The sequence below is a fragment of the Mus caroli genome, unplaced genomic scaffold (assembly GCF_978045245.1).
Source record: "Mus caroli unplaced genomic scaffold, Mus_caroli_1 scaffold_16, whole genome shotgun sequence".
Classification (NCBI taxonomy): Eukaryota; Metazoa; Chordata; class Mammalia; order Rodentia; family Muridae; genus Mus; species Mus caroli.
Window position 1 is genome coordinate 26,669,685 of NW_028227271.1, and position 15,541 is coordinate 26,685,225.

At 48.3% G+C, this 15,541-nt stretch overlaps 1 protein-coding gene across 3 annotated transcripts; it reads left to right on the top strand.

The window, feature by feature from the left end:
- Window positions 1-159: 159 nt before the first annotated feature.
- On the top strand, window positions 160-11,087 carry LOC110310202 (apolipoprotein L2-like). Of its 3 annotated transcripts, none has more exons than XM_085832024.1 (5): window positions 160-809; window positions 3,039-3,122; window positions 5,534-5,660; window positions 6,397-6,501; window positions 9,277-11,087. In XM_085832024.1, the coding sequence occupies exons 2-5, from the start codon at window positions 3,110-3,112 to the stop codon at window positions 10,307-10,309; spliced, it is 1,278 nt and encodes a 425-aa protein (XP_085688150.1). In that variant the 5' UTR covers window positions 160-809; window positions 3,039-3,109; the 3' UTR covers window positions 10,310-11,087. The 3 variants fall into 3 exon arrangements, with proteins under 3 accessions (XP_085688150.1, XP_085688149.1, XP_085688151.1); XM_085832023.1 differs by having other exon boundaries at window positions 160-442; XM_085832025.1 differs by lacking the exon at window positions 160-809 and adding an exon at window positions 816-1,057.
- The last annotated feature ends 4,454 nt before the right edge of the window (window positions 11,088-15,541 follow it).

The window sequence follows — 15,541 nt, forward strand, 5'->3', positions numbered from 1 at the left end:
AGTGAACCTATACGCAGGCGCACACACAGTTCCCGATCACACTTAGCTCCATACAGCTGTGTATTTCAAAGTTCATCACACACATTTCCAAAAGTGTTTGTGTCCTAACAGTTTTTGCCTCTAGGTGGCGCAGCACCCATGTGTGCTGTGGACTCTGTTTCGGTGCTTTGATGGCTGTTAGGACAGACCAACTGAGAAGGTAAGTCCAGCCTCTAATCTGGGCTACGCCTGCTGGAAGCTTACATAAAGACTGGAAGAAGGAAGCTTTTGCTCTTGCCGGCCTGCCGCACCTCACTAGCAAGTCCGTTTCTACTATGGCACTTGGATTCCAGAGTGTACTGAAAACCAGCTGAGACATCCAGCCCTGTGGACTGAGCAGCTACGGGAGTCTCCAACCTGCCATGCATAGACAGCCTTTGTTGGACTAGCTAAACCAGAGCCTGTGAGTCATTCTAATTCATGAATCTATATTAATGATTCTATATACAGAGAGAGATGCCTTCTGTAAGCTCTGTTGCTCTAGAGAACCCTGATGAGGACAGATGGTCAGTTCCCCCTACCCCACTCTGGCCTTACAGTGAGCTAGTCTGAGCTATGTTCACACCCCGGCACATGGTTTCCTCTGCTCACTCTGCTGCCTGCTTGAGATGTGGATGTGTGGCCCCACCTGGGCATCCTACAGGCCTGGCAGGGTGTTGTGACTGTCCTATAAAACTCCACATCCTACAACCTGACAGCTACAGCGGAGATGTGCCCCAAGAGCACGATCAATAGACATCTTCCCGACATGTAAATTCTTTGGCCACTGGGTGAGCTTTAAAGTGCATCTTTGTATTTATATGATTTTCTTTTTTTACTTGCGAATGATGAGATGACTCCACCCCTGTCCCCTAAAGTCCCAAGTCCCTGTTAGCAGCACTGAACAGGAGTCTGGGCCTCAGGAGCTGACTTTGGTTTCCCTTTGGGGAGGGGACTTCAGAACACATGCCATGTCTCAGACTCTGACCTGTTCTTCCGTTTCTTAAAAGATTCTCTTCCTATCATCTTTTGACTTCATGTGAGTATGGGAAAGCTTGAGCGAGGTGGGGGTCGGGGGACACAGCTGCTACCCTGGCACTTGGGTGGTGCAGGCCTAAGATTAGGAGTTCAAGGTTCTCTCAGCCTACACAGTGCATGTGAAGTCAGACGAGGCTACATGGACACTTGGAGAGCTTTGGCAAGAAAAGGGAGTTATGGGTTAGAAGGGTGGAGAGTGGTTCTGAGGCTGAGTCACCACTGGCTTCAGCTCTCACCATAGCAACACGTACATTCACTCTCAGTTCAGTCAGGTCCCAGGAGGAGGGGCTGGCACCTTCTCCCTATACTGCTAACCGCAGTTTCTTTCCTTCTTCCTTAGCTCCCAAGGCAATCTCAGTGCAGTTTCTGTTTCTGTTTTTATGAGGTCCACCCCTCTGCAAAATCACCTGATCACCGGTGAGAACGAAGGAGTGAACACTCTCACACTCGGCCTGTGTTTAGATGTGAACGTCCTTTAACCCAGTCATTCACTTATACAAATAGCATAAGGATAATCTCAAATGCAGGCACTGACAGGAATGAGGACGTTCTCTGTAGTAGTATTTACATATGATAAGGCCCAGGAGTCATGGAGACAAGCAGGAGTCCAGGGCAGCCCACGGCCCGGCAGGGACCAGGCAGGACTCCAGGATCTGATAGGACAAGGATATCACAGAAGCAAGGAGGGTGTGGTCCCTGAGAAGCCACAGGTGACCCCAGTGAATTTGCTAAACCGAGGACCTGGTACTTGGCACAAGGCAGCGCTGTGGATACAGAAGAGCCGTTTATACACACACACTGCACCGCACACGTGTAATGTGAACAGAGGGGAATGTGCTGTATTTTTAGACAGTCGAGCTTGCTCATCTGAAAGTCGGATATGGATTAGAAAGTCCCAGGTTCAAGGCCTCACTCTGTCAACACGGAATAGTCACTCACATCAGCTAAATGTAAGAACTTCATTACCTAAGAGTAAGGAGCCCAGAGCATCACAGAGAGTAAGGATGGTGGCTTGACTAGGAAGGGCTACCATGGGCTAATATATCTGATGCTTGGTCATTAGGGTGTGGAGATACTTGGGAGGAGTTAGGAAGGGTGGTCTTGTTGGAGTTTGTCACTAGAGGTGGGCTTTGAGCTTTCAAAAGCCCAGGCCAGGTCCAGTGTCTCTCTCTTCCTGCTACCTGTGGATACGGATTACAACTCTCAACTTCCCTAACACCTCTGTCTGCCTCCAGGCCGCCATGTTCCCCGCCATGATGATAAACCTCTGAAGCTGTAAGCAAGCCTCTGCTAAATGCTTTCTTTTTTTTGTTTGTTTTTGTTTTGTTTTGTTGACAGGGTTTCTCTGTGTAGCCCCGGCTGTCCTGGAACTCACTCTGTAGACCAAGCTGGCCTCGAACTCAGAAATCTGCCTGCCTCTGCCTCCCAAGTGCTGGGACTAAAGGCGTGTGCCACCACTGCCCGGCTTAAAGCCTTGTCCTGGCCGCCTTGTCCTGGCGGTGATATCTCTTCCCAACAATGAGTATACAAAGTAACCATTAATAAATACACAGTTTCCTCCTGCAGATGGCTACCGGAACATTCCTCTCCATCTCTCTTTTTGTGTGCAGAGTCAGTCCTTTGTCCTAAACTGAAGCCTTCTCCAGTGTCCCCAACCGGACAGGGGTCCTCTGACTTGACTGGGGAAGAAGGCAGCAGGGCTGAAGCCACAGATCGACTTCATTAAATCACAGTGACAGAGCTCTTCTTCTCCTTCTCTTCTTTCTCTGCAAGCATGCCCATTCTCTCTTTCTCTTCCTGCCCCATTACATGGCAATTCTCCTGGTCTCAATCCTCGGGGCCAGTGAGCCCAAGGGAGGCTTCATAATAAGACAAAGCCCAGGGAAACAGAAAACTAGGTTTTTTGGTCCTTGGGAGCCACCCTTGCGAGAACTGTGGGTCCCAGATCACTAAGCTGTGGGAATTGCTTTTTCCTCCTGTAGCCTGGACACCTGGTGAGCTGTAAGGAACACCTGTCAAGTCCTCTGCCTGACACCTAGACCCAGCAGCTGTCATGGGCACCCCAGGTAAGCGGTCTTGTGCCCAACTCCTGCACATGACCTACTACTGCCAGAGCCTCTGTGCTGAGAGCCTGCTGTGGAGTCAAAGATACAGATGAAGCTGGGCGTGGTGTCACACGCCTTTAATCCCAGCACTTGGGAGGCAGAGGCAGGTGGATTTCTGAGTTCGAGGCCAGCCTGGTCTACAAAGTGAGTTCCAGGACAGTCAGGGCTATACAGAGAAACCCTGTCTCAAAAACACTAAAAAAAAAAAAAAAAAAAAAAAAAAAAAAAAAAAAGATACAGATGAGAAGCCCAAGGGGAGCGCAGAGAGTTTCCCAGTCCTAGGTCACAGTAGCTCTCCTTCCTCACTTCGTCCTCTGTAAATTCTGAGTCGCCTCCTCAATACCCAGCCTGAAAAATGGCAGCCAGGAGGAGAAAGAGGGAGGGAGGGAGCCAAATTACAGGCAGACAGCTCTACTCCTCTCAAGGTGGCTTCCTATCAGCTGAGCCTGGGGCACAGTCCTTGAGGGGGCCTCCTACCCGTCTCCAGCCTGAGCCATTCTTCAGTCTTAAGTGGGGCCTTCAATACGGGAATGGTCAGTTTTTAACCCTAAGTATCAACAGCACTGGATTAATAGATGTCTAGGAGTTCTGTAGTCCTGAGCTGGGGGTTGGGAGGGGGCCTCTCCATCTAATCAGAGCTTAAATGCTTGCGCTAATGAGAGGTTCACAGACTGAGTGGAGGCACCATGGCAAGTGGGCCTGCTGGACTCATGAATTCGCTGGGGGTGTCTCTGAGGTTGATGGGTGTGACGGAGCTCATTCTGATGGGAAGCCTGGCCTCAGACTCACAGAGATCCCCCTGCTCCAGCCTCCCAACTGCTGAATTAAAAGATGAACCACTATGCCAGGCTCCATGTCATGTTTAAAATTCTTCTGTTGGCTCTATAGACCATTCATTCATTCATTCATTCAACCATACATTCAGAGTTTTTAAAGATATATTTATTTATTTATTGTATGTGTACACGGTCTCTGTCTTCAGACATCCCAGAAGAGGGCATTTGATCCCATTACAGATGGTTGTAAGCAAGTGTGTGGTTGCTGGGATTTGAACTCAGGACCTTCAGAAGAGCAGTCAGTGCTCTTAACCCACCCCCCATTCATTGTTTTTAAAGCTGGTGTCACTTGCCTTTATCATTGTTGTGACTAATAAGAATCGATTTATTATGCTTACAATGTTGTATGATTTGGTAATTCCAGGGATGCAAAAAGGCAGGAGGAAACGTTATCAGTTCACTTCCTGGCAGACATAAAGCAGAAACAGACAGAGCAGTGACAAAAACAGACAAAACAAGACATTGGCCATCACCCCAACTCAGCGCCCTCCAGACGCCAGCATGGCCCACTTGCCATGGTGCCTCCACTCAGTCTGTGAGCCTCTCATTAGCTCAGACTTTACGCTCTGATTAGATGGAGAAGCCCCCTCACAGCCCCCAGATAAGGAGCTACTGAACTCCTAGATATTTATTAATCCAGTGCTGTTGAAACTCGGGATTAAAAACTGACCATTCCTGTGCTGAAGGTCACATTTGGGGCTGGAGAATGGCTCAGTGGTTAAGGGCACTTGCTGCTCCTGCAGAGGACCTGGGTTTAGTTCCCAATATCCACATCAGGCTCACAGTCTGTAAACTGCAACTACATAGGATCCAATGGCCTCCATGGGCACCGTGCACACACATGGTGCACACACATAAACGCAGGCAAACATTTATATATACAAAAAAATATGAGGAGAAAGATATGAATCCACATTCAAGAGCCAACACCAGGCACACAGTAAAAGGAAGCCATCACTGGGGCTGACTGGCTTACGTCCTCATTGTTCTCACCTGAAAGAGACTCAAATCCCTGCAAAGTACCAGGACACCTCCCAGGTGCATTAGCCTCCTCAGGATGTCATCGAAAAGGTCACTGGGCAGGTGGCTTATCAAGAAAAGCTCTCTTCTCTCAGTGTTCTGGACTCTGACACCCACAACCAAAGTGCAGCAGGTTGGCCCTGGACAGTACTCTCTTCCTGCTTGGCAGAGAGTTCCCATTTTCTGTCTGTGTACCTAGACAGAGGGACAGAGAGAGAAGGAGGGAGAAGGGAGGGCAGTTTCTTCCTGTTTCTGTAAGGGTGCTAACAGGAGCTCACACACACACCCTCACTTAATTTCAATATTATGTGTCCTTAAAGATTCTGTCTCTAAATAGAGTCACCAGGGTTAGCTTTTACAAATGAGTTTAAGGACACACTCAGTCCCTAACACTAGTGACACCATTAAAATATTCCATGTGACAAGGGCTCAGACAAGCAATTACCCAGCATGCCCCTAACCCATTCAAACTCTTGTGCACTGTCCTCTAACCATATACACTTCCTTCTCATCTAGACAGAGAATGCTTTGTTGAGAGTGTGGTTAACTACCTCCTGGATGTGATAAGCACAGAGGACCTGCGGCTCCTGCTGACAGAAGAGGAAACCTGGAAACACTTTGTGGCAGAAGTTGATTTGTCCAGGTCACCTCCCCATGGGATGCCTGCAGTACCAGGGTTCAGGCCTGGTTGGCTTGTTCTGGGCAGGAATACTCTCCCAGACGGACCAAGTAGTTAGGGTTCAGGGTGTCTCTTCTCAGCAAATATTTCCCTCACCATATTCTCTACCAGGAAAGAGCCTCTGCCTGGGGGGAGATGGCAGCAGCCACAGGGGACAAAACTATTCCTGCCATTGGCATTCCTGTGACCACGGGAAGTTAGTTTATTACCTTCTTCGTTATTTGGTTACTGTTGACTGGCACTGTGACAATAATAAGATAATGCATGTGGAGAGCCCAACATATGTTCAGTACACAGTAGGCAGCCTGCACGCAGTAGGTGTTCATCAAAAGATAGCTTTTAAAGTCTCTCTCTCTCTCAGCCGGGCGTGGTGGCAAATGCCTTTAATCCCAGCACTCGGGAGGCAGAGGCAGGTGGATTTCTGAGTTCAAGGCCAGTCTGGTCTACAGAGTGAGTTCCAGGACAGCCAGAGCTATACAGAGAAACCGTGTCTCGAAAAAACAAAAAAAAGTCTCTCTCTCTCTCTCTCTCTCTCTCTCTCTCTCTCTCTCTCTCTCTCTGTGTGTGTGTGTGTGTGTGTGTGTGTGTGTGTATGTGTGTGTGTGTGTGTACATGTGCATTGTGCATGTGTGGTTTTTCCATGTCAGTGAGTTTGTTTTACAAGCAGTCTTCCTGTATCAGTCGGTCTCTCCTATTACAGGGAAGAGGAAGCTGCCTTGCGAGAGTCTCTTGCTGAGATCTTTGCAGATCCTGATGGAGAAGATAAAGATGAGCTCCAAAATGACCTGCAAGACAAGAACCAGAGGTACTCAGCCAAAGATCCAATGAAGCCCTTTTCTCTCTAGATAGGAAGGGGGGGGACATGATTAGAGGACCATGCACAGGATATTGAATATTCAGGGACAAGCTGATTAAGTGTGTGCCTGAACACCTGCCACAAGGCCTATTTCAATGATGTCACTAGTGTTAGGGACTGAGTTGTGTCCCTAAACTCAGTGGTAAAAGCCATAACCCTGGAGACGGTGTTTGGAGATGGAGGATTTAAGGACACACAGTACTGAAATTAAGTGAGGGTGTGTTAGGCTCCCTAACCCGCAGTACAGACAAGTTCATAGTACATCAAGGCCCAAGAGGACTCGAGACCCCTACAGTTGTGAGCCACTAAGTGTAGCTGCTGGGACCTGAACTCACTTGGTCTGCAAGAGAACCATGCATCTGAATAAAGAAACTCTCTCTCCAGCCCATTACAATAACACGTGCCTTTACTTACCTGGAACTCATCACTGTGACCAGATTGGCTGACCAGAGAGCATGAGGACCCTCCTGACCTTGCATCCCCAAGCAGGGATGACAGGCCCAGGCCCTGAACCTGGCTTTCCTATGTGGCCTCTGGAAGACTGAACTCGGGTCCTCCTGTTTGTGTGACAAACGCTGCACCAACTTAGCCACATCCTCAGGTTCCTTCAAAGGTTTTTTTTTTTTTTTGGGGGGGGGGTTGGTTGGTTGGTTGGTTGGATGGTTTTTCGAAATAGGGTTTCTCTGTGCAGTCCTGGCTGTCCTGGAACTCACTCTGTACAACAGGCCGGCCTAAACTCAGAAATCCGACTGCCTCTGCCTCCCAAGTGCTGAGATTACAGGCATGTGCCACCACTGCCTGGCTCCTTCAAAGGTTTTAAGCAGAATCTTCTGTTGTCCTCAGGACACAGTGCCTCATGGGCAAGGTCACATGGAGTGTCACATACCAAGAAAGCTCCCATGGGAAAGAACAGTTAATCTGATACACGTTACCACAGGCAGGAAGGCACTGTTCAGGACGGCTGCTCTAAGACAAAAGACACAACAAGTCTGTCAGTTCCTTCAGCTGGAGACTTACAGCAGATGAGCTGAGTGACAGGCAGTAGAGAGCAGAGAGTAGGGGCATTGTGAAGCTGACCTTGGGGGACTCCTCCTGAGGAAAGCCATGGGCAAACCCACCAACGGCTGAACATGGGAACCTGATGGAGCTTAAGCATGAAAGGTAGCGTGTTCGCCCAACCTGACGTAGGATTCTGCCAAGTCTGTGCAGGGCAAGCACAAGATGCACAGGAAGAGCATAGAAAGCCTAGGTCCATCCATACTGGGGAAACAGTTTACAAGACTTAAAGTTTTCTCAAGGAACAGAAATGTTGCCAACCTAACTTCGGTGTCTAGAAGTTTGCTGGGCCTTCATCAAATACACCGTCCCCACAAGTGACTGGGGTCTCCCTCCCTCCTGGAAGTCCCTGCATTCAGTGTCTCCTTCCTCTGGGGTCAGAGGTAACAGCAAAATCCCTGTCACACCTCACCTTTCTCAAGCTGAGAATTCCTTAATGGAAGTGCTTAGGAACCTGTGTGTTTTGAATTCTCAACTCCCTGTTACTTAAACTCTTACAGAAGCACAGTGAGATGCCTTAGGGAAGGAGCCCATGTGAATGGGGATTCCCCACATATGAATATGGAATCCACTCATGTTTCTTTACCTTCACTCACAGCTGGAAGGGAAATCTATGAGCTGTGTTTTGAGTGGACAGATCATAGCTCTGAGTTATCCCATCAGTTCAGTACACACCACTGCAGTACAAAAAAAGACCTCAAGCTTCAAAGAAGGTCCTATGTATGTTTCTTTCTTAGGGATGTGCAACTTGCAGAGTCTCACAGCACAAGGCTCCAGGCAAACATGGACATTCCTGGCCAGCAGGACAATGTAGGGCAGACAGGACATATTCCAGCAGCTGTGGCCAGGAGACTGCTGTTCTTGAGGGAAGTAAACCCTTCAGTGAACACTAACGTTCCCTAAATGAAAGGATTATTTTGTTTTCTCTAACTTCTCTCTTTTTGTTTAGAGTGCCTATGGAGAACTGTTTTGGTAGTGAGGACATTGACCCTGAGGGGAAGGCTCCCTTATTAAATGTCTAGCAATAGAAGGGTGGGCTGGCTGACGGGACAGGTGGCTCAGCGATGAGGAGCATAGGCTGCTCCTCCAGATGACTGAGTCCATCAGTGCCCAGCCCCCTCATGATGGCCCAGGACTGTTGGAATTCCAGTTCCAGGAATCTGATGCCTTCTGTCCTCTGCCCTCCACGGGCCTCAGGAGTGAATGTGGTACCCAGACAAACATGCAGATGAAGCACTCATACACATAAGATAAATTAAAAGGACAGGGCTAGAGAAATGGCTCAGTGGTTAAGAGCACTGACTGCTCTTCCAGAGGTCCTGAGTTCAAATCCCAGCAACCACATGGTGGCTCACAACCATTTGTAATGGGATCAGATGCCCTCTTCTGGTGTATCTAAAGACCATGAGAGTATACTCATACACATAAAATAAATAAAAACATAATCTTAAAAATATTAAAAGGACAATTATAGAAGATTTTGAACTTACTGTGTCCTTAGGAACTAAGAATGGTGTGATTTGTCAAGCATGCTCATCACGGTAAGAAAGAGTTTATACAGCTGTAACATTCTCCTCTGCTTCACAGTAAATGATGATCTGTGGTTCCCACAGGACAGATCTTACTTTACAAGCTGTCTTCATCTCTTAGCTGTCTCTCCTGTTACAGGAAAGAGGAAGATTCCTTGAGTGAAGATCTTGGTGAGCGTGTAGCTGATACTGATGTAGAAGATGAAGATGGTGATGCAGAAGATGAAGATAGTGATGCAGAAGATGAAGATAGAGATATAAAAGATGAAAATAGTAATAGAGAAGATGAAGGTAGTGATACAGAAGATGAAGATAATGATATAGAAGATGAAGATAGAAATACAGAAGGTGAAGATAGTGATACGGAAGATGAAGAGGAGATCCAAAATGATCTGTGGCACAAGGAAAGGTTCTTGAATGCATATCCTCGGGTGAAACTGGAGCTTGAGGATCGCATCAGGAAGCTCCACGCCCTGGCAGACAAGGTTGACAAGGTGCACAGGGACTGCACCATCTCACAGGTGGTGGCCAGCTCCAGCAGTGCTGTGTCTGGAGTCCTGACCATCCTTGGTCTGGCTCTGGCACCTGTGACAGCAGGAGTCAGTCTGGCATTGTCAGCCACTGGCTTGGGGCTGGGGGCAGCAGCAGCTGTCACTAGTGTGTCCACAAGCATTGTGGAAAAGGTAAGTGTGGTGTCTACTGAAGATGAAGCCAGCAAGCTGGTGCAAACTAACAAAGACACAATGAAGGTCCTGAATGAAGTTTTGGGTCAGAGTGGCCCCAGACTTCTTTCTGTATCTACAAATACCATCCAGAGATTGCAAGGCATTCAGAAATGCATTAATGCCATTCCGCTGGCCAAAGCCAACACTCGCCTAGCAAATAATGCCAAACGTCTCATGACCACAGGGAAGATATCTGCCCGAAACACTAAACAGGTGCAGAAAGCCTTTGGAGGTACCACTCTGGCAATGACCAAAGGAGTCCGAATCATGGGTGCAGCCACCACAGGTTTCTTCCTCTTGCTGGATGTGATCAGCCTTGTGAAAGACTCAAAGCATTTGCATGAGGGTGCTAAGTCAGAGTGTGCTGCAGAGCTGAGGAAGCAAGCTCAGGACCTGGAGCAGAAGTTACGGGAGCTCAAAGAGGTTCATGACAGCCTGACTAAGTGACCTCTTCCTCTTCCATGCAGCTCAGATGACTGGGGAGGGAGTGTGCTGGACAGAGCCATGAACACACGGGAGCCCCTGACTGTACCCCTTCACAGCAGTGCCTGCTCAAGGGAGAGGGCACGTTAAGATACAGGAAGCCGGAACAGAGATGGGACAATCTCATGACCTCTTACCAGACTCCAGCTCTTAGATCCATCAACCTCCCAACTAAGAACCAGCTTCCCAAGCTGGGGAGCACATCCATGTCCTGATGAGCTACAGCATGGCTGCTCCTGAGCTGTGCCCACTGCACTGCTCCCATCTGAGGCTCACCAGCCTCACCACCCACTGAGCTGTCAATCTTCCCACTGCTTTGTGATTGGTGGCAACAGAGACCTTCTCATCTTTTCTTCTTCTGCCTCATTGTGTGTTTTTCCAAATATGTCTCAATCTTACAATCAGACTCTGGTTGTGAACGTCATTTCCTGTTCTTGGTTTTGAGTTACATGGGTGTTGTTGGTGAAATGCTCAAGACTAGAAAGAGAGGATGCTGGGAATACCACCTGTCCAATCATCATAAGTTCTTGGCCTTCCATGCCACTGTGGATGCTAAGGAAAGGAGAGGTGACATTGTATGACTGGTGAGTTCTTCTCTCTGCTACCAGACTCCAGGGAAAATCACAATCTTTAATGCCTATTGATGTTTAAAATCTGCTGTAATTGGATGAGATCTGCCAAGATGAACAAGAAGAGCTACACTTGGTCCATAATTTTCGTAGAATAAATTTGTGAAAATTGACCTAGACATGCTTTGCGTGCTTTTTGAAAACAATATCATATTTTCTGGGTTGTTGACTATAGACAAGTGATAATTTCCTTCTGGTTTTTATCATCTCTTTTAAAGAGTGTTTTCTTTATTGTGGTTTAAGAGGAATGTTTGAGATTTCCACATGGGTCCTTTCCCTCTTCTTGTTGCACTTCTCTTCTAACTGCTGAGTCTCCCCTGACAGTGCGCAGTGTCCCCTGCACCATGGCAGCTCAGGTGGTCTTCTTCCTATGTTCTGACCAATGGAGAGTAAGAGATGACCTGGGCAGTTTCTAGGTCTTGCCCATTAGAGGACACTCTTGTGTTCGACAGTCCGTCTGTCCTCCCTTTGGGCTGGATTGTGTGGCTAAAGGTGAGCTTGATATGGAGTTAGCCTCTCCTATGGTGCAGAGTAGGAACAAGATGGCCTCCTGGATGGACTGAGTAGAGAGCCACCTACACCATGAGCTGCCTAGCAGCTGCACCTCAGGGTCCAAGTTCACTGAGTCCTCCCTCCTGTTTAGCCCATGTGTGATTCTAGTGACCCCTGTGTCAGCTATTCAGCATCTGTCCATTGACTAACCCAAGAGCTATCACCAGACTCCACCCCTTCCTGGACCTTGACCCTGTTCTCTCTCCAGACTCTCTCAGTCTGGCCCTTTGGGACATTGGTTACTTGAAACCCTGAGCCTTTGTCACTGAGCTCCCCAAGGCTCTCATGCCCCACAAACCTCTACACCACAGCCCTTCTAGTGAGTAACCACTTCCTTGTCCAGGATCCAGATCGCTTCCCTTAGGCTTGCAGTTCAGGGCCACCTCACCTCCATAGGTCTGCCACCCAGGGAACACACCTTCCTTCTCAAAGAAGAGGATGCAAGCCATGGTGGGGGTGGGCAGCCTCACAATCGAGGCTGCCCATGTTATTTCTCATAGATACAGCATTACTGGAAGGGTGATGAAAGTATTCTAGTAAGAGGTTCAATATTTTCAAAACAGGTACATTTTAAAAGAACATAAAAGGAATTTAAGTTATGTAATAACGTATCTCAATTTTTAAATGCTCTTAACAAGAATAAAGGCTATGGAGAGAGACCAGGAGAAGCTCAGAGATGAATAGCGGCCCCTGAGAGAGACAGAAGAGATGGCCAGGGTGAAAGGGAAGTGAGTGCAGGGGAGAAGCAGCTGTGACCAGGTCTGTCACTGATGAACACAAGTGACAGGCAACAAAGGTTGTGTCTGCAGCCACTACCCCTGAACGGGTACCGCATTCACCTCAGGGTTTTTGAGGGTCCTGACCTGTGTGAGAGACTGTGGGGGTCCTCACAATGAGCTGTGACACCTCAGCCTCCTAAAGGGAAGTAATAAAGTGTGCACAGCATTGCAGGTGGCTGAGAATGACATGTGCTTAGTCAAAACAGAGCCAACTTTAACGGGCTGTTACATCTATGATTCTTGTTATGAAACAAACTATTGAAATGGAAAAAGTGTGGATGCTTTAGGACATTGGGTGGTTGCCTTGGGTTTAGAGAAGGCACAGGACCCTGAAAAGTTAACCACAGAGTGTCACTTTGTGGGGATAGGAAAATCTTTACCTTGATTGTCACAGTGATTCTATGAACCCACAACTGTGGTACATAATCAGGGACGACTGCAGACACACGGAAATGAGTGCCGACAAAGCCAGTGGAATTTTGGTGTGTTCTGTGGTCAAGCTCATTGGGCAGGCATGGCAAAGGAATGACACTTGTAGCTAAGAAGCAACAGGGAGTAAGAGAAAAGAGACACAGCTAAGATGTGCACTCCCAGTGACCCCCTGTCTGTAGTAAACCCCACTTCCAAATGGACTACTCAGAAATTTACTCATTCAATAAGGAAATCCAGTCATCAAGTCAGGGGCCTCCCAAGGCCATCTCTGCAAACTCAGACACAGCCAGAGGCAAGCTCTACTAGTTGTCATATGGCCTTGCAGTTCAGCCAAGTGGACAATCGCAGTGACTTCCCTTCTGCCTGCTGCCCTTCCTTTCTCTATGACTTGTTCAGAGCTATGCAAGGAAAAAAAATGTAGAAGCTTTTTAAAGAACCCTGAAAACTTTGCGGGTGAATTCATAGAGTTGATATCCTCCTTCTCCATCACTGGCTAGAGTGTGGTGATGGCCTCGTTCCATCGTTGTCTAGAAGACAGTGAAGGAAAGAATAATACAAAACCAAGGGGAATGACTGTTCCCATCACCCACCCAGAGGGTACTGTGTGCAGGCGGACAATGATGCCATTCCCAAGAAGACCTCAAATGGGGTAACAGTTGTGAGATGCGCAGGAAACAGAGCCAAGCATCAGTCACCTGGTGTCTTAGTCAGGGTTTCTATTTCTGCACCAACAATCATGACCAAGAAGCAAATTGGGGAGGAAAGGGTTTATTCAGCTTATACTTCCACATTGTTGTTCATCACCAAAGGAAGTCAGGACTGGAACTCAAGCAGGTCAGGAAGCAGAAGCTGATTCAGAGGCCATGGAGGGATGTTACTGGCTTGCTTCCCCTGGCTTGCTCAGCCTGCTCTCTTATAGAACCCAAGACTACCAGCCCAGGGATGGCACCACCCACAATGGGCCCTCCCACCCTTGATCACTACAGTTGGATCTCATGGAGGCATTTCCACAAGGCTCCTTTCTCCAGCTTGTTTCAAGTTGACTCACAAAACCAGCTAGTACACCTGGTCAGCTCAGGGCAAGAAGCTGTATGTTGTTAACTAATGATTTGGGGAAAATTCTTAAACATCATTTAGAGCAATGCTTCACAACCTGTGGGACACAACTCCTTGGGGGATTGGATGACCCTTCCACGGGGGTCACAAGTTAGATATCCTGCATATCAGATATTTACAATTCATAACAGTAGGAAAATTACAGTTATGAAGTCACAAAAATAATTGTATGGGTCAGGATTACCACAACATGACAAACTGTGTTAAAGGGTCATAGCATTAGGAAGGTTGAGAATTCTGATTTAGAGGAAGGTTGAGAATCCAGACATGTTCATAAATAGAAATTCTTTGAGAAGTTACAAATGGAGACTTTTAATCAGAAAAAAGGAGGCCTAACACCCATGAACTTTTTTTTTAGCTTTTTATTCTTTGTTTCACATCTTATACCGCAATCCCATCCCTTCATATCTGCCCTTTGGCCTTTCAAACTCCCTGCCCCAAATAACACATACTCACACACACACACAAACACACACACACACTCACACACACAAAACCAACAACAACACAGCATGGAAACACCTCATTGAGAAAGCTGTAGTGTGTCACAGCGTGTCCCATGCTATCCATGCATCTTCACTTCTGAGTGTTCATTGCAATGAGCCACTGGTCTGGTCCAAGATCTCTGGCTTCTGTGACACCATTGATATTGGATCCTCATCAGGACTCCTCCCAGTTATCCTGTTGCTGCCCTGTGTCATGGAGATCCTGCAGCTTTGGATCAGCAGCACTGGCCTTTTCACACATCCCAACATTCTCAGATGATATAGACTTTGGGGTGAACCATCTCAGAGCCCTGGATCTGGGTCTAGCTGGGAGCAGAGCTGGTTAGCCCACTGGCTTTCCCTTATTCACACCACCAGGGCAAGCTCTCCAGCACTGCTCTGGCTAGGCCACCCAATGTCACCATCAGCAGGAGGCAGAGTCAGGCAGTCTCCTACTCTCAAGCCCTTGGAACTGGCCCACTCACACCCACACCACCAGAGCAAGGTCCACTGTGCTGCCCAGTCAAGACACAGGGCCCTCTCCAGCAAGTGCTGCAGGCTGTGAGGGGCTGGGCTAGCTCTCCTGTTCTCACACCCTTGGGCTGGCACAGTTGTTCCTTTGCCATCACAGCCAGCTCCACTGTACCACTCAAGCGAAATATAGGGCCCACTCTCCTGAGTCCTGCAGCCAGTAGGGGCTAGGGGTAGCTCTTCTGAGCTCATGACCCTGTGGGCAGCTTTCTCAACTGCTAGAGGTGGTGGTGATGACCTCTATGCCCATGCCACCCCACGGTAGAAGTGTGGTAGGGTCAGATCTCCCACATTCATGCCCTTGGGACTAGCACATGCGCGCGCGCACACACACACACACAAACAGACACACACACACACACACGGGGGGCGGGGGGACTGCCTGCCATCGGGGTCAAGTCCATTGAGCTGCCTGAGCAAGGCACAGTGCTTGCTCTCCAGAGTGCTGCCAACAGTAAGAGATGGGGCCAGCTCTCCAAAGCACCACATCTAGTAATGGGCAGAGCCATTTCTGCACAGCCCCTGGACATCTAGGTGGCTACCCTGACCAGGGACATCCCCATGTTCTCTAGTGATAATACGAGTCACAGACATCGATAATGACCCCTGCCACTGCATAGCCTCATGAGGCGCCGCTCGTGGGGAAATAAAAGGGGTAGGAGAGATGACCGG

What these genes read in the sequence shown, in the direction of transcription:
- LOC110310202 (XM_085832024.1), top strand. An exon ending in GCAGAAGTTGATTTGTCCAG is followed by an intron (nt 5,661 to 6,396) that starts GTCACCTCCCCA and finishes CTCCTATTACAG; the next exon opens with GGAAGAGGAAGCTGCCTTGC. An exon ending in CTGCAAGACAAGAACCAGAG is followed by an intron (nt 6,502 to 9,276) that starts GTACTCAGCCAA and finishes CTCCTGTTACAG; the next exon opens with GAAAGAGGAAGATTCCTTGA.